Raw genomic sequence first — 27,262 nt, forward strand, 5'->3', positions numbered from 1 at the left:
GTGTGTGTTTACTTTTTGACTTTTGATAGCTTAAAAAAAAAAAACAAACGTTAAATTAAACTGTTTGAAAATTCACATTTTGACCAACATTGAAATTCGGTACCTTTATTTAGCATTATATAAGCTTCGTCCGTGCCTATGTGGAAAATTCCAAACAATGCAGTGCATTTTGCGCTTTGTGTGATTTGTCCTTCGTCTCTTTCCATCGCCAAGATGAAGGTTGCCAAGGGATACGACGGAAGTGTTGGCTCGCAGCCTCCGCCGCGATGGAGAAGTACGAGAAAATCAAAGTAGTCGGAAGAGGAGCATTCGGGTAAAAACAAATATCTTTCATGTCAACTAATTAAGTCATCTGCACACTTTTCGGGGTACTCAAAGGACAAGAGTACACTCGCATTCTTGGTGTAAAAATGTCACAAGTTGAGCCAAAAAAGTACGACTACTAGCATGTTTTGTGGAAGAGTCACGACCTAGAAATATATTTATTCCACGGGAAGCGCTTATTATCACTTCATTGCCTTTTCCACTCTTTAAAATGTTTTTATACTACGGTTTGATAACTCATTCTACATTTCTTTTTTTCCCCTCGCACCACCAGTTGGTAAAAGTTGCCAACTATTAGCCAAACAAGTAACACACTAAAATGACAGCTATCTAATATTTCAATTTTGTTTTAGCACTTTTAGTGTCATAGACGATGATAGACGTCCAATCGTGTAGCTCTTTTCTTCTTTCTGCTGTGAATGTATATGGCGGAAAACACTCAGGTGACTTGAAGTTCCGCTCTGAGACCCCCAATTTGGCCAAATTTCAAAATTGTCCGATATGCATGTGTGATACATCGTTGGAAAGATTAAAATCTCAATTTTCTGGGGGAAGAAAATTTTTGAACAGGGGGGCATTTAAAAAAAAAATTATTTTTTTTAACAGCAAAACCCTAACTGGAGGGGAGAGCACTCAAGAGCAGAATTAAAGAGGCCAGGATTTAAACCAGATATTATCACGAACTTTCCTCTTTTCGGTCCAAAAACTCCATGTAGCATGTATCACCGAGTGTCAAGACACAGTTGTGAATGGCCCCAGCTGGATTTTGGGGGGATTTTATGGGTGAAACATGGTAATATAACAAGCAGACCCGTGTCACCCATAAGGCGAGCTAAGTAACAGACTATGGGCGCACCAGTGTCCATGGCGTCAAGAAAAATATTTAAAAAATATTTGATGATAGCAGTAGTAAAAAAATTATACAAAACAATAAAACAAAAGAACAACAAAACCGTTCATAATAATTCTTTAAATATTAATGAAATCATTTTTCTAGTGTGCCTTCTGCCCGTTTCACTTTTTCCTGCGATTCGATAATTTGACCACATACCCTAGTCTCACAACCCAGCAGACCAGAGAGCTACCTGAAGGTGCTATTTTTAGCCTCCGCAATTGAGCGACGTTAAGGTGACAAGTCAACTTCATGAAAAGAAGCCCTCTGAGTCAGAAGAAAAAGAAATAAGAGAGCAAAGACGTGAAGAAAAACAGAGGTTTGTTGTGATGATTTTTTTTAACAGCATAAGCACGTAGACTTAGCGCAACTGCAAGCCAGCGGTTATTTACATAGAGTTTATATGACTTAGTGCTAAAGCTAAATTATACTGTGTCATTAGCTAGGCTGTTGTTTTAGAAATATTTTCAGTATTCAGCCAGCTGTGGATTAGTTTCAGTTAAATTTATTCTCCAATTTTAGAGAAATTTGTACAAAGTGTATGGGAGACTAAAATTGTTTTGCTTATTTTCATGTGGTGTGAACCACTTTTACCTTGTGTTAAATTGTGCTTTTCACAATCAACAGCTATTTGACTAATATAATGTAGCATTCCACTTTCTTCTCTTTGTAGATGCGCTTCTGAAATATTTTCCTTCTACCTCTGTACATCCTGGGCCATCTTTTACAGCGAACTTATCCACATCAGCGCCAAGTCCAAGTCCAGGAAAGAAGTGCACCTACCAAAACAACTGTCATATGAAAGTGAAATAGATGCTTTTGCATCAATAAAGACAAGCTGAGTAAGGTTATAGTGTGTGTGTCTTTATATAGGTTTGTGTCGGTGGGTGTTAATCATATTGTAATAACAATTGTAATTTATTTAATGCATTTGTTTTTTAAGTGTTTTAGTTATTTTAGTTTTGTAGTTAGTTTTGAAGAGATAATGTGCTTTTTCAGTGTGAGTGTTTAAATATATGTGATGAAAAGGGGGTGGGGGGGCACCAACAAATGTGTTGCCTAGGGCACCAAATTGGTCAGGAACGGCCCTGATAACAAGTGTCGCGATGCAGAAATTGCAGACATCAAGGAGTATTCGGGATTTTCATTTTCATATATTTCCCATTTTAAACTTTTTTCCCCAATTTTTTCTGTGCTTGGATCGATTTTTTATCATCTAAAATATTGGGGAAAATGCGACAGTAATGAAAAAAATACAATTAAGCGATAGTTATGAGGTAGATATCCGTAGCTTTTTTGCAGACGCCAATTTTTTTCATTGTGACGTCAATTGTTAAAAGTTTAAATCATGGGAGTGAATAATTTTTTTAAGCCGTCTTTTTTTTAAACCAAAAATTAGACATCAATTAATGATTCCAAGCTAAAAATTACAGACATTTTTAATAAGAAATATAATCATTTAACTTCGTTTTATGGCTGGGTTGAAACAAAAGCGGTGGCGCGACGTCTGTAAACGAGGGGTTTCCAGGGTCAAGCAGACAAATTAAAAATAGTTCGGGGGCTTAATGCGCTATGGATCTGCTATTGCAGCATATAGACATATTGTTCTATATCTCCTGCTCTCTGTAGTTCATTCACTAGGTCTCCCCGTGTGGTTCTGGGATTTTTGCTCACCGTTCTTGTTATCATTTTGAAGCCATGGGGTGAGATCTTGCGTGGTGTCCCAGATGGAGGGAGATTATCAGTGGTCTTGTATGTCTTCCATTTTCTAATAATTGCTCCCACAGTTGATTTCTTTACACCAAGCGTTTTACCTATTGCAGATTCAGTCTTCCCAGCCTGGTGCAGGTCTACAATTTTGTGTCTGGTGCCCTTCGACAGCTCTTTGGTCTTGGCCAGAGTGGAGTTTGTAGTGTGACTGACTGAGATTTTGGACAGGTGTCTTTTATACCAATAATGAGGTAAAACAGGTGCCATTAATACAGGTAACGAGTGGAGCCTCGTTAGACCTCGTTAGAAGAAGTTAGACCTCTTTGACAGCCAGAAATCTTGCTTGTTTGTAGGTGACCAAATACTTATTTTCCACTCTAATTTGGAAAAAAATTCTTTAAAATCAAACAATGCGATTTTCTTCTTTTCTCCACATTCTGTCTCTCTTGGTTGAGGTTTACCCACATTGACAATTACAGCCCTCTCTAATCTTTTCAAGTAGGAAACTTGCACAATTGGTGGTTGACTAAGTACTTATTTGCCCCACTGTATGTGTGTATCCCAGCGTCCTCTTCATTTGCCCGTCGTGTTCCACGACTATACGTTTTTTTACGTTATGCACAACTCTGATTTCATGTTTATTGTGCAATAATCTAATTGTAACATACATTTATTACATGTTTTCATGCATTTCTATGTATTACAAAAGTTTTATATCTGAATTTGGGGGGGTTTGGAAAGGATTAGGGCATTTACATTCAAAACACGTTTCTACTTATATGGAATTTTCAAGTTACGAAACTACTTCCAAAATCAATAGGGAATGGGACGTACTACGTCATTGTTTGGACGCGCCTCCATGCTGGCAATATGATTCACTTCCGGGCCGGCAGAGTCAATGCGGATTGTAACGTGTGGTAGTGCTAACCTAACTCTTTCGGTGTTTTAGAAAGAAAATATGGGTGCTTATTGTTGCGTTACCTGGTGCAACAGCGTCTCCTACGACAAAAAAAGGGGTTAGGAAAAATGGACTCACTTTTCACCGTTTTCCTGCATGGAGGACCAAATATCAGATCACGAAGGTACGACGGATGGCTGGATTGCAGCGGTTCGTCGGAAAAGCATTTATGATCATATTTCTGCTGGAATGAGAGTGTGTTCCTGTCATCTCTACTCTTGTAAGTTGAACGCTTTATCCACTTTTGGTTTCAATACGTTTTTGTTTTTTTACACCGTTGTGTAAATCTGCCTCGGTAGCAATGCTCGCCTACTACGACTCACCTACCTGTTGTGTTCCTAGGTAAACCTGCTGACAACACATCCCGATTGGTCACCATCTCTCTTCTTGGATCATTTGACAAAGAAAATTTGTTCAATGGAGTGGTTCCATTTGTCCTGTGTCGCACTCAAACAAGCCCCTGCAGCAGACGCCATCTGGGTCTGCCCTTCTCGTCGATGAACTGCGGGCTTTTAACTTGTGAAAATGCAAGAACTTTAATGCACATATTTATTCTGCCTGGCTATTTAACTATGGCCAGTGACATATATATATATATATATATTTTTTTAAACCACTTTGACAAAGACACGTTTCATTGTAATGTTGAATTTATATATTCTATTATTATTTTTAAATTATAATATTCTTATTTGCACTTATGGAGACTTTAGACTGTCAATTCAAATAGTGTTGGAAAAGTTGCAATACCTAAAATAGAAATGCAAGAACTGTAAAGTACATATTTATACACCTTTATTTACCTAAGGCCACTGGATGTTTTTTAACTGCTTTGAAAAAATACAGGTTTTGTTGTGATCTTGTATTTATATAGTATATAGCTTTTTATAATGTATTATGTATTATAATATTTGCTGCCCCCTGCCAGAGTGTGGGCCATTTTGTACTAAAAGGATTTTAAACTGTCAGTTCAAATACTGTGTTGGAGACTAGTACTTGCAATACTTAAAATGGAAATGCAAGAACTTTAAAGCACATATTTATCCTGTCTGGCAATTTACCCAAGGCCAGTAAATAGTGTTTTAAACTGCTTTGACAAAGACACGTTTATTGTGATCTTGTATTTGTGTATTACTTATAATTATATAATATTTGCTGCCACCGTCAGAGGGTGGGCCTTGTTTGCACTAATTTAAAGATTTTAAACTGTCAATTCAAATATCGTATTGGAGAAATTGCATTACTTGAAATAAATCTATTGCAACTTATCAGTCCCAGTTCTTGTCTACAACACTGTCCAAAAATTGTCAATGCATATTCCAAATAGAATAACAAAATTAAGTCACCTGACTTTGTAATTATTACACCTGTTTATTATGAAGACCTGAAGTAAACAACAAGCAGTTACAGTTTGTCAAGAAGTTGTTCAAGTCATGTTTTGGTATTCATATTTTATTGACTTTTCACAACAACACTCAGGATCGTGTTTGTAAGAGCAGAGCAAACTGAAGTTTCAGCGTGCACTCTTCGCCTTTCCAACCTCTCATAACGCGCCGATGTGGTGCGCTTGACCTCAGAATAACCCAAGAAGAGACATGGTGACCAATCGGGATGTGTTGTCAGCATTTCATATGCAGGTTTTCCTAGTAACACAACAGGTAGGTGAGGAGGAGGAGAAGGTTAGCATTGCTAGCGAGGCAGATTTACACAACAGTAAAAAAAACACACACAAAAAACGTATTGAAACCGAAACGAATAAATCGTTCAACTTACAAGAGTAGAGATGAGGGGAATACACTCTCATTCCAGCAGAAATATGATCAAGAGAAATGCTTTTCCAACGAACCGCTGCACCCCAGCCATCCGTTGTGCCTTCGTGATCTGATATTTGGTCCTCCATGCAGGAAAACGGTGAAAAGTGAGTCCAGTTTTCCTCGCCCTTTTTTTAGTCGTAGGAGAAGCTGTTGCACCCGGTAACACAACAATACACACCCATAATTTCTTTCTAAAACACCGAAAGAGTTAGCTTAGCACGACCACATGTTACAATCCGCATTGAGTCTGCCGGCCCGGAAGTGAATCATATTGCCAGCATGGAGGCGCGTCCAAACAATGACGTAGTACGTCCCATTCCCTATAACCCAAGAAGAGATATGGTGACCAATCGGGATGTGTTGTCAGCATTTCATATGCAGGTTTTCCTAGTAACACAACAGGTAGGTGAGGAGGAGGAGAAGGTTAGCATTGCTAGCGAGGCAGATTTACACAACAGTAAAAAAAAAACACACAAAAAACGTATTGAAACCAAAACGGATAAATCGTTCAACTTACAAGAGTAGAGATGAGGGGAATACACTCTCATTCCAGCAGAAATATGATCAAGAGAAATGCTTTTCCAACGAACCGCTGCGCCCCAGCCATCCGTCGTGCCTTCGTGATCTGATATTTGGTCCTCCATGCAGGAAAACGGTGAAAAGTGAGTCCAGTTTTCCTCGCCCTTTTTTTAGTCGTAGGAGAAGCTGTTGCACCCGGTAACACAACAATACACACCCATAATTTCTTTCTAAAACACCGAAAGAGTTAGCTTAGCACGACCACACGTTACAATCCGCATTGAGTCTGCCGGCCCGGAAGTGAATCATATTGCCAGCATGGAGGCGCGTCCAAACAATGACGTAGTACGTCCCATTCCCTATTATTTAAGTGAGTAGAGGTACCACTGTACAGGGTTGACCAGTCATAGGATGACAAGTTGTTTAAAAAAAATGTTATAATGTAGCATTTACTGTGTTGTTTTTTGCATTCTCTTCCCCTCAAATGTACTTTCATCGAAACTGTCCTACAGGATCGTCCACCTGTGTCGGCGGCGAAGCGACGGCGGCTTGGTGATCCTGAAGGAGATCCCGGTAGAGCAGATGTCTCGGGACGAGCGCCTGGCGGCTCAGAACGAGTGTCAGGTGTTGAAACTGCTGAACCACCCTAATATCATTGAGTACTACGAGAACTTCCTTGAGGACAAAGCGCTCATGATTGCCATGGAGTACGCACCGGGTAATTCAACCCTGTCGAAAAATATGACTGGACATTTTTGAAACCTACCACACTTGATTTTCATTGGTTTAATCCAGGTTTTAGTCACAAACATAAGCGAATTTTAAGGGGGGGCAGCCCCCCCCTGGTGGCCGAAAAGTGTCATTGCATGAAATTGACTTTCCTATATATATATATATATATATATATATAAAGTTGTAAACTGTACCAAAAATGTATCAAATGAACAAAAAATGTATTTTCATAATGGAAAAAAATATTTTTCAAACAGATCATGTGATAGCACCTTAGACAGTCATTTACTTTGCATATGATTTTCAAAAAAAAAAAAAAATTAGGGGAGGGCAATTTTATTTTTCAAATGATTTTTTTCTTTGATTGAAAATATTTTTTTTGATTGAAGCAACTTTTGGGGATTGAATGATTTAGACACACATGTCCTGCCCATAATATGGCCCAAACACAAAAAGGATTGCTTCAATTAAATAAAACTTTTTCAATGAAAAATTAAGTGTTCAAATGCAAATTTTTCAATCTCAAATATTTTTTCGCATTCAAAAACGTTTTCTATGATTGACATTTTTCTATTTTTTGATTGATTTTTTTTTGGAAAATATATATTTTTTGAAGCAACTTATATTTTGATTGAATGATAGACAAAATACAAAAATGTCCTAGCCAAAATGTGGCCCAAACACAAATCAACATTATTTCAATCAAAAAATATTGGTTCAACCCCCCCCCCCCCCAAAAAAATAAAATAGCAGTCACATGCATTTTTTTCACTTTCAAATTTATTTTCGCACTCAAACACATATTTTTTTTGATTGAAGCGACTTTTTTTCGATTGAATAATAAAGACACAAATCTACCTCAATATGGCGCCGCCCAGGGGATACAATTTTTGACTGGGGTAACTACTTTGGCACAACAGTGGCGGACGTACCATATTCAATGGTTGAAGATCATGGCGAAAAGTATTGCCTAAGCAGCCTGATTTAGAATTCCCCTCAAGAATGATGGGAAACAAAAACGCTCATTGTCAACGTATTATTATAAATATTCTTGTAAGTTAATTTTATTGCTGACACTGCGTTTCGGGGTCATTAACATGATTTGCCCCCCCCCCCCCCCCCCCCCCCCCCCCGCCCCAAAAGTCAGACTCCGTCTATGGTCTCAATTAATTATTTTTGTAGTCGACTAATCACCAATTTAAAAAAAAATTTTAATAGATATGTTGAGTAATCGGTTCACTACTGTTCTGTTATTCTGGACTTCATATTTTAGATGTAAATATAAATGAATAATGAAAACTATATACCTTAGTGATTAGTTAGGATCAAAAGCTTAAAAAAGAGGATTTGTCCAATTTTTAGGTTATCAAACAATTAATCTACTATCAGAATAACTAGTGGATTCATTTGTAGGGTCGAATAGTCGAATAGTCATGGCATCGTTACTGAGCACCTCTTGAAATGTCTCAAATTCAACCACTGAAACACAAAAAGAAGATGATTTTATTTTTCGTCATTACATGTGTGCGTTTATTGCCCCACCTTGAAACATAACACTCTTAATACCTCTAAATATGATGTGAATGTTGCCATGCAGGTGGCACCCTGGCCGATTACATCCAGAAGCGCTGTAACTCCCTGCTGGATGAGGACACCATCCTTCACTTCTTTGTGCAGATCCTGCTGGCATTGTACCATGTGCACAATAAACTCATCCTGCACCGGGACCTTAAGACGCAGAATATTCTGCTGGATAAGCACCAAATGATAGTCAAAATCGGCGACTTTGGCATCTCCAAAATCCTTGTCAGCAAAAGCAAAGCATACACTGTGAGTTCACATATAATATGCCTCGTTACAATTCCACGAATTGCCATATTGAGTTTGTGTTTTTTTTCCCATGGCAGGTTGTTGGGACTCCATGTTACATCTCTCCGGAGCTTTGCGAGGGAAAGCCGTACAACCAGAAAAGTGATATCTGGGCTCTAGGCTGCGTGCTCTATGAGCTGGCGAGTCTGAAGAGAGCCTTTGAGGCCGCTGTAAGAAATCTTTCACTATCTTGAATGGTGGTTAGTAGTGTGAAGAGCTCCCTCAGGGCTGTAAACATCTGCTCTTCTTTCAGAACCTTCCCGCCTTAGTGCTGAAAATCATGAGTGGCACATTCGCCCCTATCTCAGACCGCTACAGCCCGGAACTGCGTCAGCTCATCCTCAACATGCTCAACTTAGATCCGTCTAAGCGGCCTCAACTCAATGAAATTATGGCACTCCCGATCTGTATACGCCCCCTACTCAATCTATACACAGACATCGGCAACGTCAAGATGCGCAGGTGAGTAACTGTTTCATCGGTAGGCCAACAAAAATGTCTCAAGAAGCCATGCTTAAAAGGACATAGGAAATCTCGTGTTTGGGACTGAATTAGCTTTTGTTAGGGTGATAACCAAGGGCGCAGGTTTGCATAGGAAAGGTAGGGACATAACACTACCAACTTTTCAGGATGGTCAAATTGTCCCCACCAACTTTTAAGCAACTTTATTTGCATTTTATAATGAGTTCAGTTATATACGTTAGGTCAGTTAGATTGCGTTCCCATATGTTGTAAGGATACAATTGACCCTACTATTATTAAGTGAATATACCTTATGTTCAGACTTATATTTACTAAGCTTAAGAACGATAAACCGATACGACCGGATATCCGGTTTTACAGGAGAGAGATACAGCTGTATCGATAGTAAACTTAACATTCGACATTAATTAGCCATTAAATATTCAATGAACCGATAGTAGAGATAGAATTCGGCTATCGCGAGCACAAGAATCGGCTTCTAATGCCTAGTTCAATGCATTGCTTAATATGATAATAATTTAGCTTTTACTTCACATGCTGCGCTTGTGTCATTCATCACACAGCACACTTAGCTTGAGACTGCACGCATATAATATGGACGAGCACCACTCACCGTCGTGGTTGCCTCAACTTCCCATGCATTTCGGCAGAACCGCTACTAGTCGCCGTCATTACCCGATCGTCATGGGCGTGTCATAACAATGCGAGAGCTAACAAAACCACTGTAGCGCATGCTCCGTAGCATTTTCTTCACAGCCCAAAACGAAACTAGTAGTGGCAACGAAGCAACATGCTAAAACAATGAACAGTTTGAGCAACGACGGCAGCAACATGCAGCGATTGATTTTTAACGCACCCAGGAAAACAAAAGTCGGACTTCGAAGTGATGAAGGGAGCCAGATCTGTTCGCATGGGACAGAGCTTGTGTGACGTGTGGAGCGGTACAGAGAGCGTGAGTTTTTAACCCTGAAAAATAACCCACTACAATGGTGGAAAGGGCAGCGCGACCCTCTGGAGATTCTGTTTCCACAAAACGCAGTCTACTTAAACTTGAACATGTGGATTAGTTGATCTTCCACAAGAAAAATCTGCCCTTCAAAAAAGATATGGACAGTGATGAGGAATAAAAAATGTAGAAGCACAGGCATAAGTGAATGACTTTGCTGTGTATAAGGTTAAAGCAATGATTATTGACATGTCTGTCTAAAATGCCATGTTTTTATTCCCCCAATTATACCACTGGTAAAGCATAATTTATTATTTATTTATGATAACACTAGCAGGTTTAATTCTTTTTTTTTTTTTAGAGCTGCTGCCTATAATGAATATTTTTTTGTTTCAAGATGTTTACGTTGAAAGCTTGCACTTGAATTACTTACCTCTTTTGTTCAAAACACCAGGAAATACAGTAATTGAATTATTGCACTTTATTGTTGTCTGTCACTGGAGTTTTATTTTATTATCAATCCCATCCAACAAAATGACGGTCATACAGTAAGCCTTATTATTATTTTTTTTTTTCATAAAAAATAAAACATAACATTGGTATGATATTTTGTTGTTTAATTTTGCAATTAGAAATGTGGTCTTTTTTATCTGTTTAAAATACTGTACGAACACACAACAAATGTTTACGATCGTATCGTTTTCAATCTGTATCGAACCGTATCGTTCTTAAACTATATTGAATCGTATCGAATCGCTCGGCCTTAAAAATGTATCTTTTTTTTTTTAATCGAATCGTAACCTGTGTATATTACATATCGAATCGGCTTCATGCCATAGATTCCCAACCCTAATATTTACCCCTTTTTCACTTGCTGAATGTGCTGGTCCAGTTTTCCTCCTCAAACTCACGTTTGATTGGCTGAAGACTTGACCCCCCCCCACACACACACACACACGCACTGACCCGACTAAAATACAATATGTCGCCAACATGCCGCCTCATCCACCCCCTTCAAACAGGAGGGATATTAGAAGTTTTTTTTTTTTTCAGTTTTTTTTTTTTCAGCCAGCTGCGGTCACTGTAAGTACCGTATTGGCCCGAATATAAGACGGCCCTGATTATAAGACGACCCCCTCTTTTTCAAGGATCAAGTTTGAAAAAAGGCTTTATGAACACCAAATTAATTTTCATACAGAAAATATACAGTACATCTGAAACAAATGATTATAACAATATATTTGAGAGAAAAAGTATGTTATTTTGCCTTATTCAAATCTTTATATCTGAACATTTAAATATGTCAACTAAAGTGCAATCACATTTGTAAATGAATGGCTTCTGGTTTTTTAAATGTAAATAAACCAATCTATTGTGATAAAACAACAAAATTTCAATAACTGCACGAATCATCAAAGTGAAGTCTAACTGTAACTGTAGTCTTGAAACAAATCTGAATAACGAAAAACATTGCAATAAAATAATGCAAACTGGTTAAAGTAGTAGCTGAGATCTGTCATGACAGAACATCGCTTCAATGATATCTGGCGCCATCTAGCGTCGTGAATGGGGAGAGTAGCTGAGATCTGTCATAACAGAACATCGCTTCAATGGTATCTGCCGTCATCTAGCGTCGTGAATGGGTATAATGTCTTGACCGCGAATATAAGATGACCCCATCTTTTTCAATCTTATTTCAATGCAAAAAACACCGTCTTATATTCGGGCCAATATGGCAATGTAAAAAGACATCAAATTTATTGAGGTGGGAAACACACCACTAATTTTAGAACCTTCATCAGAGTTTGCATACCATTAAACTGTGTGAATTTGCTAACTTGCAAAACTCGAGCAGGTAGCTGCTTAGAGAGAAGTGTCCTCCACTTTTGTATGTATTTTCTGCTGTTAATGTTTTTTTTTTTTTTTTGTTTTTTTTTTGTATTGTCATATTGACAAAAATCATTCTATGCATAATTAAATGAATTAATGAATGAATTTTTTAAAATTGTCATTGTCATTGTCATCATCATCAGTATCATTGACAGTTACAGAGTGTGTGATAGTTTGGCCAAGAAAGAGAAACATTGACACAGAATATGGAGTAATTCGCCCGAAAAGACGATGACAAAGGAAGACGGGGAAAAAAGCATATGCTTATCGATACCCGTCCCCCAACAGCCCGGGACGCACAGTCTGGCATGTTAGTGTTGCATAGTCAGTTTTTTTTACTCATATATCTTTCCAAAAGTCATTGATTGCCATGGCATTTTGCAATATTGTCAATTTGAGTAGGTTCCTTGGATAGGTTGATTATTGTAGAAAAAATTTTGCCCAATGAACTACTGTAAGTGTCCAGTCATGTTAATTAAACTGTAAGAAATGTAGTGAACTGAGGTTTACCCTATTCAACCCATTTTTCATTTTTGTTTTGTTTATGTGGTCTTAAAGCAACACTTGGTAACTTTTCAGTTTTGGTCGATTTTAGCGACGCTGTTGGACAAAAGCGGTAGTTTTTTGAAGACTGTGTTTCCCATTAGGACCAGGGCATCAATGCACAGTGTCTTCCTATTAGGGGCGTAACAGAAAATAATTCAGAAGCACTGGTATAACTCAATACAGATTTATTTTGCAATGATCAGTCAGCCTATCAATTCATTAGGTTCATATTCGTCAGAACTGTAGCCCTGACCCCTGTTTACCCAATCTGTTTGGTCTTATTAATGTCCCATTCCTAGCAAAAAGTGTGTACATGCATGTTATGCTGTTATGTCGTCTCTACCAATGTTGAACGGCTGTTTCCTAGGGTCCTTTGAAGACCAAACAGCCACTGTGATGTTTTTGAAAATCCAGCCCCCAAAAGTGTCATCAATTTGGTACAAATGGGTGTCCTGCATAGACATGCAAAAAGTCCTAAAAAGCCTATCTGAAAATGCACAGGGGTCTGCCATTCTGTTTGTCATATTAGCATATGTTAGCCATTTCCATGAAATTACCTACATTTTGTCAATTTTCTACCAATATTGGTCCGATTTATGGGTGATACTTCTTGCCATTGTTATGCATTTTTTTCATCATTGCATATGGGTGAGGTTTGACTCACCAGAAAACACAAAATTAGTGAAATAAGTGATTTTGTGGGAAAAATGAATCATTGAGTCAGGTTTAACCTAGCAACATGACATTTGGTAAACATTAGGGGTGCACGATATCCATTTTTTAAAACCGATACCGATATCGATAACTTCCTGCTCCTCAAGGTCGATACCGATAAGATAACCGATAAAATATAATTTTTCACTGTATATTCACCTGAGTTTTTGAACACCTGTAGGTCAAAAATACTAGTGGTTGATTCAGCTTAGATTTGCCTTTGGCCAAACCAGAATTTTCATGTTGACATGAACATTATTATAATGAAAAAAACAAAGACAGTAACAAAACTTTGCATACTGGAAAAAAGGGAGTGGAAACAAACGCACAAATCCCAATCCGACACCGTGCCAAAAATATTATTAATAGCGGCGATAATACATTATGTTATCGGATTTATTGGGATGACGTCATAATTCCTATTATCGGACCGATAATTATCGGACCGATAATTATCGTGCACCTCTAGTAAACATGTCTTACATGAGAAGACACAAAGTCTCAATAACAGAACACAAACTGGACGTCTGCCATTTTGGTTTGGAGCCACTAATTTATCAGTATTCTTTCCAGGATTGAGAAACCACTATCCACTGTCCAGACCGGACCACAAGGCAGAAATACAGGTCGGGTACCAACCAGCAGGTCCAGAGGTAAGACGCCAAGTCATTAGTTTTTAACCTTTTACTGGGCAAATGACATTTTTTTGTCATAAAAAAAGCCCAAAAGACCTGGATTCCACGTATTGGCCATCACCTTTTGGGCCATGTCTCATGTGGGCCAAGCTATGTATACAAGTGTGGTCTACATGAGCCAAAATGTGATGTTCACCTAAAACAAAAAAAATCATAAATAAATAAATTATCGCTAAAAACAAAATTAATATAATTAAACTGAATGAAAAAAAAACCTTTTCATTGAAAATTCACAAAAACTAGGAAAACTGCGAATGCTCATCTTCAATGCCAATGACGTTGCTAGACGTCCAATCCATTTTGACTGGGAGAGGCTGGCAGAACCAGTCAAAATGGATTGACTAGTGCCATCAATCACAATGATTTAAGCATCCTATTTGGGTTAACATGGTCATAGATTCTCCCAAAAAACTCTGAGAATTTGCCAATCAAGAATATTGTTTGTTAATGTAAAACAGACGGCGCTAGCAAGTTGCATTCCCTCCCACTGTCATCAGTCTACACTTGGGGCAGCGGCATCACTGCCCCGCTACGTCTGCCCATGCTCAACACTGAGGTCCTGCAGGTGTCACTGGGACGCACTCAAAAGATGGGTGTGACCAAATCAGGGCGTCTCATCACTTGGGAGGTGCGTCGAGAACTGCGACTAATGTACATTTATTACGTCGTTAAACCACAAGTTGGTAAGTTGTCATAACTGACTTTGGCAGGCGCCCTTGGTGGGGTCAGCCGAGATGAGCCTGCCCGGCGTCGTGGAGCAAATGCAGCCTCAGTTCATTTCCCGTTTCCTGGAAGGCCAATCTGGAGTCACCATCAAGTCTGTTTCCTGCGGCGATCTCTTCACCACCTGCATGACAGGTAATGATTAGATATACAGTACACTAGTTAGAACGTACCTTGACTTTTAAGCTAATAAATTAATTTGATTGGCTGTTATTAACGAGGATAGTTGTTTGACTGGAAGGGCTGGCAGTGATCTTGTACCATTTTTAAAATCGTGGAATTCATCCTGCTGCCGGTCCCGCCATTCCCGCATCTCTTTTAACACACTACTAACATTGTACTCCACACGGGAGTTCCACGCGATGATCCCACTGCCCTCTAAGCCAGGCTCTCCTATTTTAATGCATGGACTGCACTACCCACTCCACACAACCCAATCACAGTGCTGGGTAGTGGCTGCCATACAGTTCGGGGGCTATGATAGGGCGGTATGTGGGTCCCACACTTTTTGACATGGCGGGGCTCCTGGGGCAGGGCCTCCTCTTAGTCTGGGCTGTTGGATGCGGGTATGGTGGGATCGGGGCTTTGGTCCTGCGCCGCCCTGCAGCAGCCTCTCGTCATTCTCCTGCTTCTGCCTTCCTCTCTCTTTTGTACTCGGGCATCCTCCTTGGTCCCCGGTGCTGGAAGCTGGTGGGGCGGCGCCCCTTCTGCCCCATGTGGGGATCCTTTCTTGCCCCGGGCCTACTGGACCATGGGGTTCCTGCGGTGTGCCGCGCCGGTTTAGGAGTTCTGGCAGTTGCTGGGGGTCTGGGTGGGTGGTTTGGTGGTGGAGGTGGTGGCACGCCCCCTCGTCCCTTCCCAGGGGGCTGGTTCATGGGTGGGCGGATGGTCCGGAGTCCGTGCTCGCACCAACCCCCCTTTTCTCCCCCCAAGCCCTGGAGCAGCCCCCGCGCAGCCTTTTCACTTTTCTGCAGGACTATCTCACGTCTGAGGGGTACACTCGTAACTGGGCGTAATTAGACGCACTGAGGTAGAGAGATTGTCAGTGCTTGGATTAGCGATCAGGTAGCATAGAATAGGATTTCTACCTACCCACACTTACAGGTGATTTACATAATAGTGGGTCTGACGACTTAAGAAGCAAAATTGTGAGGAAGTATGCGCAATCTCAAGGCTACAAGTCCATCTCCAAAGACCTGAATGTTCCTGTGTCTACCGTGCGCAGTGTCATCAATAGGAGTAAAGCCAATGCCACTGTAGCTAACCTCCCAAGCCTCGTCGGCGTCTGAATGAAAAGGGACTCTATGGTCGGATACCCAGGAAGACCCCACTTCTGACCCAGAGACATAAAAAAGCCAGGCTGGAGTTTGCCAAAACTTACCTGAGAAAGCCAAAAACGCTTTGGAAGAATGTTCTCTGGTCAGATGAGACAGAAGTAGAGCTTTTTGGGAAAAGGCATCAACATAGAGTTTGCAGGGAAAAAACGAGGCCTTCAAAGAAAAGAACACGGTCCCCACAGTCAAACATGGTGGAGGTTCCCTGATGTTTTGGGATTGCTTTGCTCCCTTTGGCACTGGACTGCTTGACCGTGTGCATGGCATTATGAAGTCTGAAGACTACCAACAAATTTTGCAGCATAATATACGGCCCAGTGTGAGAAAGCTGGGTCTCCCTCAGAGGTCATGGGTCTTCCAGCAGGACAATGACCCAAAACACACTTCAAAAAGCACTAGAAAATGGTTGAGGGAAAGCCCTGGAGACTTCTAAAGTGGCCAGCAATGAGTCCAGACCTGAATCCCATAGAACACCTGTGAAGAGATCCGAAAGTGGCAGTTTGGAGAAGGCACCCTTCAAATCTCAGAGACCTGGAGCAGTTGGCCAAAGAAGAATGGTCTAAAATTCCAGCAGAGCGTTGTAAGAATCTCACTTATGGATACCAGAAGCTGTTGTTCGCAGTTATTTTTTCTAAAGGTTGTGCTACCAAGTATTAAGCCAAGGGGGCCAATACTTTTGTCCGGTCCATTTTTGGAGTTTTGTGAAAAATGATCATGATTTTTTTTTTCATTCTCTGTTGTGTTTTTTAATTGCAAGCAAAATAAATAAAGATATTCCCACCAAAGCATTTGTAATTGAAATCATTTTGTAGTAAAAATTGAGCATCATCTGACAGAATTGCAGGGGTGGCAATACTTTTGGCCAGCACTGTATGTTGCACACACAACATAATTATCTACAGTATACAGTATATTTTTTTTCCCTAATGAAAAAAAAAAAATTTTTTTTTTTGATGCTGTGATCTACCTGCACTAGCGTTGGGATCGACTGGTAGATCACGATCAATATAATGAGCAGCAAGAAAATGTCAATACAGCAATGCGTAATAAAGTCATTTGCAGACAGGGGCATCATCATGACTTTTGGAAGTGGAAGCAACGGCTGCCTTGGCCACGGGAATTTCAACGATGTCACACAGGTACTCTAACATCCGTAAGATTTTTTTTTTTTTATTTCACCAATTTCAGTGCCTTTGACAATGATAGACATCTAATCACATGACTCATTTGTTCTTAATCTTAGAACTAAAATTAGTTGGTATCTAATAGATGTCAGTGGTAGCCAACAAGTTGAGCTTTTTAAATACTGGATTGGCCCGAATTTAAGACAGCCCTGATTCCAAGACGACCCCCCCTTTTTCAAGACTCAAGTTTGAAAAAAGGCTTTTTGAACACCAAATTATTTTTTATACAGAAAATAATTACAGTACATCCGAAACAAATGATTATAACAATATATTTGAGAGAAAAAGCATGTTATTTTGCCTCATTCAAATCTTAATATCTGAACATTTACAGTAAATATTTAAACTAAAGTGCAATCACATTTGTAAATGAATGGCTTCTGGTTTTTGAAATGTAAATAAACCAATTAGTGCTGCAACGATTAATCGATTAACTCGAGTATTCGATTAGAACAAAATATTCTAATTAAATTTTGTTGCCTCGAGCATTCGTTTGATTAAAGTGGCGTTGTAATGTTTTATTTTGGAAGTGTTTACATTTAGTTTATTGATTAGGGTGGATGCATTGCCCTCTGGTCTGCCTCATTTCACATGGCTAAATCCAACTCCCTGTTAAGACCAACGTAAACTCAGTTTTTCTTTGGGCTAACGTTTTTTAATGCATTTGTAGTTGAGTTTATATGAATATTTAGCCAATTTTTGTGGGAATATGAGGCAACCATTTGTGAAGAGCATTGAAAAAAAAAAAGTTAGCATTTTATAGCATTTAAGCTAGCGGACTTTTGACATTAAAGTTAGCCAATTGTTCTTTTTTTTGTACATAGATCCTCATTTATTTATTTTTAATACCATTTGAGGCTCAGCTCAGGTATTTTAATATTTCATATTCCTTTTCCGATTACTCGATTATTCGAACTAACTAGTTCATCGATTAATCAACTACTAAAATAATCAATAGCTGCAGCCCTAAAACCAATCTATTGTGATAAAACACAAAATTGCAATAACTGCATTAACCATCAAAGTGAAGTCTAACTGTAACTGTTGTCTTGAAACAAATCTGAATAAGGAAAAACATTGCAATAAAATAATGCAAACTGGTTAAATTTGAGAGTAGCTGAGATCTATCAGGACAGAACATCGCTTCAATGATATCTGGCACCATCCAGCGTCGTGAATGGGTATAACGTATAGACCGCGAATATAAGACGACCCCCACTTTTTCAGTGTTATTTTAATGCAAAAAACACCGTCTTATATTCGGGCCAATAGGGTATATTCTTATATTATTCTAATATATTCTTATATATATATACTTCCCTGCACCAATCCCAGCCCAAGATCGTGGAAGCACTCCTTGGCTACGAACTAGTGCAGGTGTCATGCGGTGCTTCTCACGTTCTCGCCATGACCAACGAACGGGAAGTCTTTGCCTGGGGAAGAGGAGAGAACGGTAAAAAGTTTGCAAAAAAACTTAAAAAGTCAAGTTATCGCCACGTAAATTTGACTAATGACTAGAACTAAAAATTTCTAGTAAACTGTACTAAAGCTTAAGTACATATATTGAAGTAATCAAAGTGAGATTTAGATTTAGGGCTAGTTTTGTCCCAAAATGTGATAATTCAAGTTAACTCATTTTTATCAAGTTAACATTGTTGATTGAGTTGCATATACTGGAATAACAAGTTAGGCTACTGAAGAAAGGGTAAAGAATTGAGTTGTATAATTAAAATCTTTTTAAGCAGTAGAAGAAAATTTCAATGAATTTATGACGTTTTTCTTCTGATGATCAGGTCGACTCGGACTGGGCGCCCAGGACACTCACAACTGTCCCCAGCAGGTGTGCTTACCCCTCAAGTTTGAGCCTCAGAGAGTGCTGTGTGGTGTAGACTGCTCCATGATCATAAGTGCTGGGAACAGCATTGTGGCATGTGGAAGCAACAGGTCAGTACTTAAAGTAGTGGGAAGTAACCCAGTGCAAATACAAATACTTGACTCTAATAAAGTAGATTTTCCACTGTAATTTTGTTTCTTAACATTTTGGTCTTAGGTTTAACAAGCTGGGCCTGGACAAGATAACGTCCGGGGAGGAGCCAAGTCCGCCAAACCAGGTGGAGGAAGTGCACTGCTTCACGCCCGTCCAGTCGGCGCCACTAAACAAGGAGAAGATTGTTTGCATTGACATCGGCACAGCCCACTCTGTCGCCGTGACAGGTAAAGTCATCCCCCTCCTACTGACCTGTTTAAAGTTTAGAAGTTGGAAGACTGTAAAAACTAAAACTTCCCAAAGGATTTTATGTAGACGTAAGGCAAATTCTTAAGTTCTCTAAACTATCTTGTTATTTTGAGTATTCCTAACTTATTTAATCAAGTTAATAGTGTACACTTAAAGTTTGAGTTCAAACTATTTAATTGAAGTCGATTCTCCATACTATGACAAAATCAAAACAAATAGAAATATACTGTATGTACTGTGTTTTAGCATGCTAATTTATTGCTAAAGTTTGAGAACACTGTGAAAAAGAACATAACACATTTATAGATAGTTTTTAGTCACAAAGGTGTGGCTCTTATTGCTTAGCCTTTGTTTTTCCACTCCAGAGATTGGCCATTGCATCACTTTTGGCAGCAACCAGCATGGGCAGATGGGCCGCAGTTCCCGGCGGGGCAGCCGCGTCCCCTACCTGGTGCCCAGTCTGCAGGGTGTGACCATGGCAGCCTGCGGAGATGCTTTCACGCTGGCCATCACGTCTGGTGAGTAATCCCTTACTTTAGGTCACAGGCGCAGGTGTCAAACTGAAGGCACAGGGGCGTCACGCCACTTTGTGTGGCCCACGAAAGTAGGTTGTGCACTGGTATTATGTTTCTCGGTAAAATAAATTTAAATAAAAATGCTGTAGTCCTCAATTAAAGATTGAGAACTAAAAACTATAGTAATCAGTAAGAAAATTTAATATAGTGCTTTTTTTTTTTAAATCAGGGGATGTATATACAGTATACAGTATATTATATTATTGGCTTCCATCTACTGCAACAGACGACCTATGCATTTTTACAGTTGTGTCAGCCCTACATCCGAACCAAAACCCCTACTGGATGGATGGATTTGCCCGTCTATCGCGTCAATAGCACTGAAACATGGTCATTGGCAGTGAATGAGTTAATTATAGTTTAATGTGCTGAGTAATTTTCTGATTAATCGGGTAATTTTTTGATGTATTATTCTGTTCAGTAGTTTTGCTATTGATTTAAAGTGCGTACAACAGGAGAAAAAAAGTCTTAAATAGCATTATTTGGTGATTTAGAATCATATTTTGAGACGATTTGATGATATACAACAATTTAGCAAAGTGCAGATGACGAGAAATTAGTCTTTTAATCTGACAGTTAGCCACGCCTACCATTATAGGGCTGTAGCGTCCCCAACAGTTGGATGACGTCAGCTTGAGAATGGGCTCATCGGTTTTACTATTCAGCCCATTGAGGGGTAATTATTCAGAACGAGGAAAACGTGACGAAGAGAGCCGCAAAATGTCAATATTTCAGTCTCTCTCCAATATTTTTACAGGATATTCTTTTTTTCTTTATAGTATTTTTCCCCAATAGCTAAATAAATGGCATGGTCATGACAAATAACAGTCTTGTGCTAAATGGAATATGAAATAATAAAAATGCATTTATTCAGGACGACATGGCAAAATTACTCCATAATGGTCAAAACTGTCGACTTCACCTTTACTGTCTCAACTCCCGAACGATATTTTATGTCGCCTAAGTCGGGCTTATGTCCTTTCCCTTCCCTGGCTTCGGAGAATATAAACAAACCAAGAGGCGTGACGGCTAGCCGACACGCTAACCCCAACCGAGTGATGTTTCAAAGTCTTCGAAGCGGAAAATCACACATAACTAGCCCGGATCATTTCCCATGACGACTGGGTTGTCGATTGTCTTCACCGATCGGCAACCCGCCCGGCGGTAAACAATTTAGAGCTCGTCGTTCCCCTGCTTAGGGCAGAGGGCTCGTTTGCGGGGAAGCAGCTGGGCAATGACCGCCGGACAAACCGGACTGCCAAATAGTTAACACTAATACGGCAAAATAATGCTTTACTACACGGCGAAGTCGTAAACAGCGAGAAACTCATAGGAGGGCGGCTGCAGTTGTTATGCAGCTAACATGACAATATGTGTATGAGGAGAGCTTTTTACATGCCCATCCATGATCAAACGTTAGTAGTCCTTTGTTTAAAGAAAGTTTGCAGTGTTTACTTTGTAATCGCTGTATTCGCTGCTATTTTTAACACAAAGTTGCGATTTCTGATCGGGTGGAAAATTTGACAGAAGATTTTTTTCTGCAGCTGTTTGGCTGTCGTGACGCAAAAAAATAAACGAATTGATCCGCAAAATCAGCTGAATCCTTAGTCCTTCTCATACAACAGTACGGCTGGACAGTGAAGAGGACTCCTTCTCCCATACACGTCACAGTGCCCTCTTCCTCAATGCAAGAACGAAGCCTGTCATTTTCGTCGCGCGTGATTAAAAAAATTTAATAAATATATCGATCGCTTCTTCACACATCCAAGTGGACCATTTGATTCAGGAGCATAAAATACCGCATGTATTATGAAATAAGCATGCTTTTTCGTGTCACAGGCACTTTGATTTAATTTTGCATTTCATCTTTGAATCGTAATGCTGCCTGCCCAAATGGATTGGGTGTCTATAACTGTCATTGGCACTAAAACAATCATTGGCAGTGAATGAGTTAAGAGGTTCAAAAAAGGGATCTTGAGCGTTTATAGGTGAAAGTTATGCATTTTCAATTTGATCTTTATTTAGTTGACATTGAAAAAAATTGAAATAAAAAATGCAATTAAAAAAGTGAATACTGTTTTATCCCCTTTTTTAGTTTGATGATTAAATTTATTTATAAAAATAAAATAAAATGTGCTTTTAAGAGGTTCAAAAACAGTATTTTGGACAATTTTTAGGTCAACAATATCTTAAAACCATTAATTTTCTGTAAAAATAGTCAATTCATTTGATCGGTGGTCGTCCGATTAGTCGACCAATCACGGCAGCCCTCATTGGCAGACATAACGGCCCACAGAAGGAAACCGTAACTACATTATGGACCCTGATTTAGGTGAGTTTGTCACCCCTTCCATTTCAAGGAAGATGGGGGTAAGCCCGATGTAAAATTCCAATAATCTAAATTAGACAGTTCTTTTCTTGTTTTCCTGTAAGTGGTTGGTTGGGAAGTATGTGTGGGAGGGTTCAAACGGTGGTCACATTGTGCCAATGATTAGCTCCCCTGGTGTGAAAGTCATCGATGGCTGACCTGCTTGCCTCCAGCTTTTCTTCATCAAGGGATGCCTTTATTGGCAGATGGAGCCATTATATTGTCCCTGCAGGAGAAACCGAGCAACGGCGCGACATTTACTTTCTAGGGACCTGTATAATACCCTCAGAATGTGTAAACCAAAATTTTTGTGTTCGGCCCACCTTTTTTCCTCTCGTCTGCCTTTTCGGCAGATGGCGAGGTGTACACGTGGGGAAAGGGAGCCCGCGGACGCTTGGGAAGAAAAGAGGAAGACTCGGGGGTACCGAAGGCGGTGCAGCTGGATGAGAGCCACCCGTTCACCGTGACATCAGTGGCTTGTTGTCATGGCAACAGCCTGCTGGCAGTGAAACGTAATATTTTGCCCATTAGCCCTTTTTCTAGAGGAAAAAAATCTTTTACTAATCCCTCTTTGAGCACAGTTTGAACTTTAAACAATCCCTCAGGGATTTTGCATTTTGGTGGCAGCGTTATTTTTGGAATGCATCACCCTTGAACCCTTCATAGGACACTCATTGGCTAACAATGACGGCGATGGACGTCCACTCAATTTTGACTGAAGCTAGCAAAGATTGATCACTGCTAGCCATTCCAATCAACATAGATTAAACGTCCAGCGCCATCGAAACATTCACTCACTGAAGTATGCGCATTCACAGCCAGTGCCCCCAATTGAAATGAACTCAACATCTATTGATGTCAATGGCAGGCAATAAATTAAATACAAAGAAAAAAAAGTCAACTTTAGTTTTCATGGGGGTCATAAACATATACTTAAACATACACTCCATTATTAGAAGTAGACAACAATATTTTGTGCTTATATGGAACAATCTGCATTTAGCTTTAAAGTATTAAAATAATGTGCATTAACGTTTCAAACAATAGAATAAACAAATTCTGTGCATGCACCGTAGTGTAGCCTTTGAGTATTAATCAACGAAATAAAAATAGTGTGCATCACGGTCATGTAGCATTCAGGTATTAAAAAAAAAAAAAAAAATACTGTTTTTACATTAACACACACACGCCTGCACAGAGCTGCACGCACACACAAAATCCAATCATCAATTTTCAGACATAGTGTGGTGAAACCAAATTTTGTGATAACCTATTGACAATGTTTTATGATGAACGACAATGAATGATAGCCTATTTTTATGTCCTTAAATATGCGTGTTTCCTTTAAGAGGAAACAAGTGAGCGAACTAGTGACCTAAGCGGGAGTTGAGAGCTAGCGTGGGTTGTGGCCGCAGCAGCCCCTATTAATGTTGTCCATTTATTTAGTTGCCAGAATAAAGAAGCAAGTGAGCATTACTTCATCTTTCTATACTTATAGAGTGGTGTGAAAAAGTAACTGAACTTTTTGGAATTTCTCACATTTCTGCATAAAATCACCATCAATTGTGATCTGATCAACATTTATAGGTTTTCATGTTTTAACTAGATACATTTTGAAACTTTTTTTTTTTTCCTGGAAAATTGCCGTTTACGGGCGAACTGAAAATTTTTCGGGGCCATTTGACAAAAAGCCACAGTCACACGAAAATTCCGGACATGTCGATACTGGAACGGTGCCGATCGGAGCAACGGTTCGGGCTGCGCGGCGGGACGAAAAAACGCGGAGAATAAGATGAAAAATAATAATAATAAAAAGGAAGAATAAATAGGCTAAAGTTGCAGAACAGCATATACTGTACCTGGCCTTTCCAAAGGAAAGACCCGGGTAATTAGGATAGCATGCAAACAATGACAGAAACGGGAAAAATAAGTAAGTGAACCCTCTGCCTAAGGAGACTTAAAAAGCAATTCAAACCAATTTTTACCAAACAATTTAAGTCAGGTGTGTGCCCAATCACTGAGGAGTGGTTTAAAGCTGCCCTGCCCACTGTAAAACACACACCTGGTAAGAATTGTCTTGATGAGAAGGATTGTCTGATGTACATCATGGCTCGGTCAAGAGAGATGTCTGACAACCTGCAATCAAGGATTGTTGATTTGTATAAAGCTGAGAAAGGATACAAAACCATCTATAATAGTCGGGATGTTCATCAATCGACAGTCAGTGAAGTTGTCTACAAATGGAGAGAGTTTGGCACTCTTGCTTCTCTCCCAAGGAGTAGCTGTCCACCAAACATGATGCCAAGAGTTCAGCGCAGAATACTCAGAGAGGTAAAAAAGTACCCTGTGCCTGCTAAAGACTTACAGAAATCACTGCCACAGTCCAATATCTCTGTGCACACCTCAACTATATTTAAAACTATGGCCAAGAATGGTGTTCATGGGAGGACTCCACGGAGGAAGCCACTGCTGTCTAAAAAAAAAACATTGTTGCACGTTTAATGTTCGCAAAAAGGCACTTGGACACTCTACAGAAGTTTTGGCAAAATATTTTGTGGACTGATGAAACCAAAGTTGAATTGTTTGGGAGTAACACACAACTTCATGTGTGGAGGAAAAATGGAACAGATCACCAACACCAACACCTCATCCCCACAATGAAGCATGGTGGAGGGTAGGCCTGAACGATATATCGTTTAAACATCGCCATCGCGATGTGCGCATGCGCAATAGTCCCATCGCAAGGACGTGCAATAGTTTTTTCATTTCATTTTTTTAAATCCAAAAACGTTTGTTTTGAGGAAGGAGCGCGAAGGAGAGCGCACAGCCTCTCATCTCATTCCCTCCAACTCGCAGTCATCGGCTCCTCCCCCTCCCCTGCTACAGCGGAGTGGAGGGAGGCAGGGCCGAACAGCAGAGCGGAGGGAGGAGGGGCCGTTTTCAAAGTGAAAGCAAGCAACACGTTGAATAGGGAAGACTGTCTCCAAAAGGAGTTTTGGAAGTATTTTGGCTATCGACAAGAATATAAGGAACAAAAAACAGCCCTGTTGACAGTGCCTCGCCATGGTTGCCTCAACAAGAAGTCATCCGTCGAACATGTGGGACCATTTAAAACGCAGGTATCTATGCATTCCTGCTACGAGCTTCCCATCAGAGGCTTTTTAGTACAGGTGGGAACATTGTTACGTGCCAACGTTGTTGTCTCAAGCCTGCAATGGTGGATAAACTAGTAGTCTTGGCCAAACACCTATGAGACCCAGTTGAGAATTGCTGAGCAAGGAAGGTGGACGATATGCAGACAAATACATAACACAGCTGCAGGAATGTCTTTTCTTCTTTTTATTCATGTGACAGCTAACAGGAAGGCAGGAAATTTGGGAGTTAAAATGGTTCTGTTATTCATCAGTTATGTGCTGTTATTCAGTTCAATTATTTACAAGTTCAATTGAGTTTCTGTTTCTTTTATATTTAAATTAATTGTAAATCGTATTTTTCAAATAACTATAGTACAGCTGCACATAAAGTTTTGATACTTAATATTTTTTAAATATTTTTACAACTTTGTTGCAGTTTTGCAGTTTTATATTGTTATATTTTGTGTAAACAACTCAGGGGACTAATGCACTTGCACTTTTATTTGACAGATTTAATATTTAAGTTCAAATATGTTGACAACTTTATTGTTTTACTGAGGTTTTTATTTATTGTTATAGTTTGTGAACAACTCTTATTTGTCATATTTAATATTTTTGTTCAACTATGTTTACAACTTTGTTGTTATTTTACAAAAGTTTTTATTTATTGTTATATTTTGTCAAAAACTTAGGGGACGAATGCACCTGCTCTTTTATTTGTCATTTAATGTATTTGCTGCTGTTGAAGTGTCAAATATTGTGTTCAATAAATTATCTATTTTGTGCAGACATTGCTTCCTGGATCCCTTCATAATAATACAGCAATCTTAATCATTCACAAATGAAACGGTATTATATGAATACACTGTGGTCACGGTGTGTCATGCAAAGTATTTCCAAACAGCTATTCAAGTCATCTAGTGAAAATTTCTTTTAAAAAAAAAATATATATATATATATATATATATATATATTTTTTTTTTTTTTTTTTTTTTTTTTTTACTATCGCAATATAATATCGCAATATATTGCACACCTCAAAAAAATCGCAACAATAGTTTTTTCCAATATCGTTCAGGCCTAGTGGAGGGAGCATCATGTTTTGGGGCTGTTTTGCTGCCTCAAGGCCTGGACAACTTGCAATCATTAATGGAAGTATGAATTCAAAAGTTTATCAGGATGTTTTTTAGGAAAACCTGAGGCCGTCTGGAAGACAGCTGAAGCTAAAAAAAAAGGATGGATGCTTCAAAAAGACAATGATCCAAAACACAGAAGTAAGTCAACTTCAGAATGGTTTCAGAAGAACAAAATACACGTCCTGGAGTAGCCAATTCAAAGTCCAGACTTCAACCCCATTGAGATGCTGTAGCATGACCTAAAGACAGCAATTCATGGAAGACATCCCAGGAATCTGACTGACTTACAGCAGTTTTGTAGAGAAGAATGGGCCAAGATTAGTCCTGATCGATGTGCCAGACAGATCTGCAGCTACAGGAAGCGTCTAGTTGAAGTTATTGCCGCCAAAATTGTTTGGTAAAAATTGGTTTCAATTGCTTTTTAAGTCTCCTTAGGCAGAATGTTCACTTACTCATTTTTCACCCCTCTGTCATTGTTTG

The 27,262-nt window shown here is 39.4% G+C and overlaps 2 protein-coding genes across 3 annotated transcripts in view; one reads left to right on the forward strand and one right to left on the reverse strand.

Annotated features, from left to right (window-relative positions):
* The window catches only part of LOC130911199 (TLC domain-containing protein 1-like), a 55,351-nt gene extending 51,060 nt beyond the window's left edge, over positions 1–4,291 (reverse strand). The window contains exon 1 of the mRNA XM_057829006.1: positions 3,963–4,291. The gene's annotated coding sequence lies outside the window, so the exon portion shown is untranslated. The remainder of the gene's footprint in view (positions 1–3,962) is intronic.
* Positions 225–27,262, forward strand: part of LOC130911198 (serine/threonine-protein kinase Nek8) — a 29,456-nt gene continuing 2,418 nt past the window's right edge. Inside the window, exons 1-14 of one of the 2 annotated variants that reach the window (XM_057829004.1) lie at positions 225–313; positions 6,730–6,935; positions 8,547–8,779; positions 8,857–8,988; positions 9,072–9,280; positions 13,971–14,050; positions 14,551–14,720; positions 14,803–14,950; positions 17,212–17,288; positions 18,669–18,786; positions 19,127–19,277; positions 19,384–19,547; positions 19,935–20,087; positions 22,866–23,024. In XM_057829004.1, the coding sequence (XP_057684987.1) occupies positions 267–313; positions 6,730–6,935; positions 8,547–8,779; positions 8,857–8,988; positions 9,072–9,280; positions 13,971–14,050; positions 14,551–14,720; positions 14,803–14,950; positions 17,212–17,288; positions 18,669–18,786; positions 19,127–19,277; positions 19,384–19,547; positions 19,935–20,087; positions 22,866–23,024 (2,047 nt within the window). In that variant the 5' untranslated portion in view covers positions 225–266. The remainder of the gene's footprint in view (positions 314–6,729; positions 6,936–8,546; positions 8,780–8,856; positions 8,989–9,071; positions 9,281–13,970; positions 14,051–14,550; positions 14,721–14,802; positions 14,951–17,211; positions 17,289–18,668; positions 18,787–19,126; positions 19,278–19,383; positions 19,548–19,934; positions 20,088–22,865; positions 23,025–27,262) is intronic. The other variant, XM_057829005.1, reaches the window with a different exon arrangement.

This window comes from Corythoichthys intestinalis, unplaced genomic scaffold, assembly GCF_030265065.1.
Source record: "Corythoichthys intestinalis isolate RoL2023-P3 unplaced genomic scaffold, ASM3026506v1 HiC_scaffold_23, whole genome shotgun sequence".
Lineage (NCBI taxonomy): Eukaryota > Metazoa > Chordata > Actinopteri > Syngnathiformes > Syngnathidae > Corythoichthys > Corythoichthys intestinalis.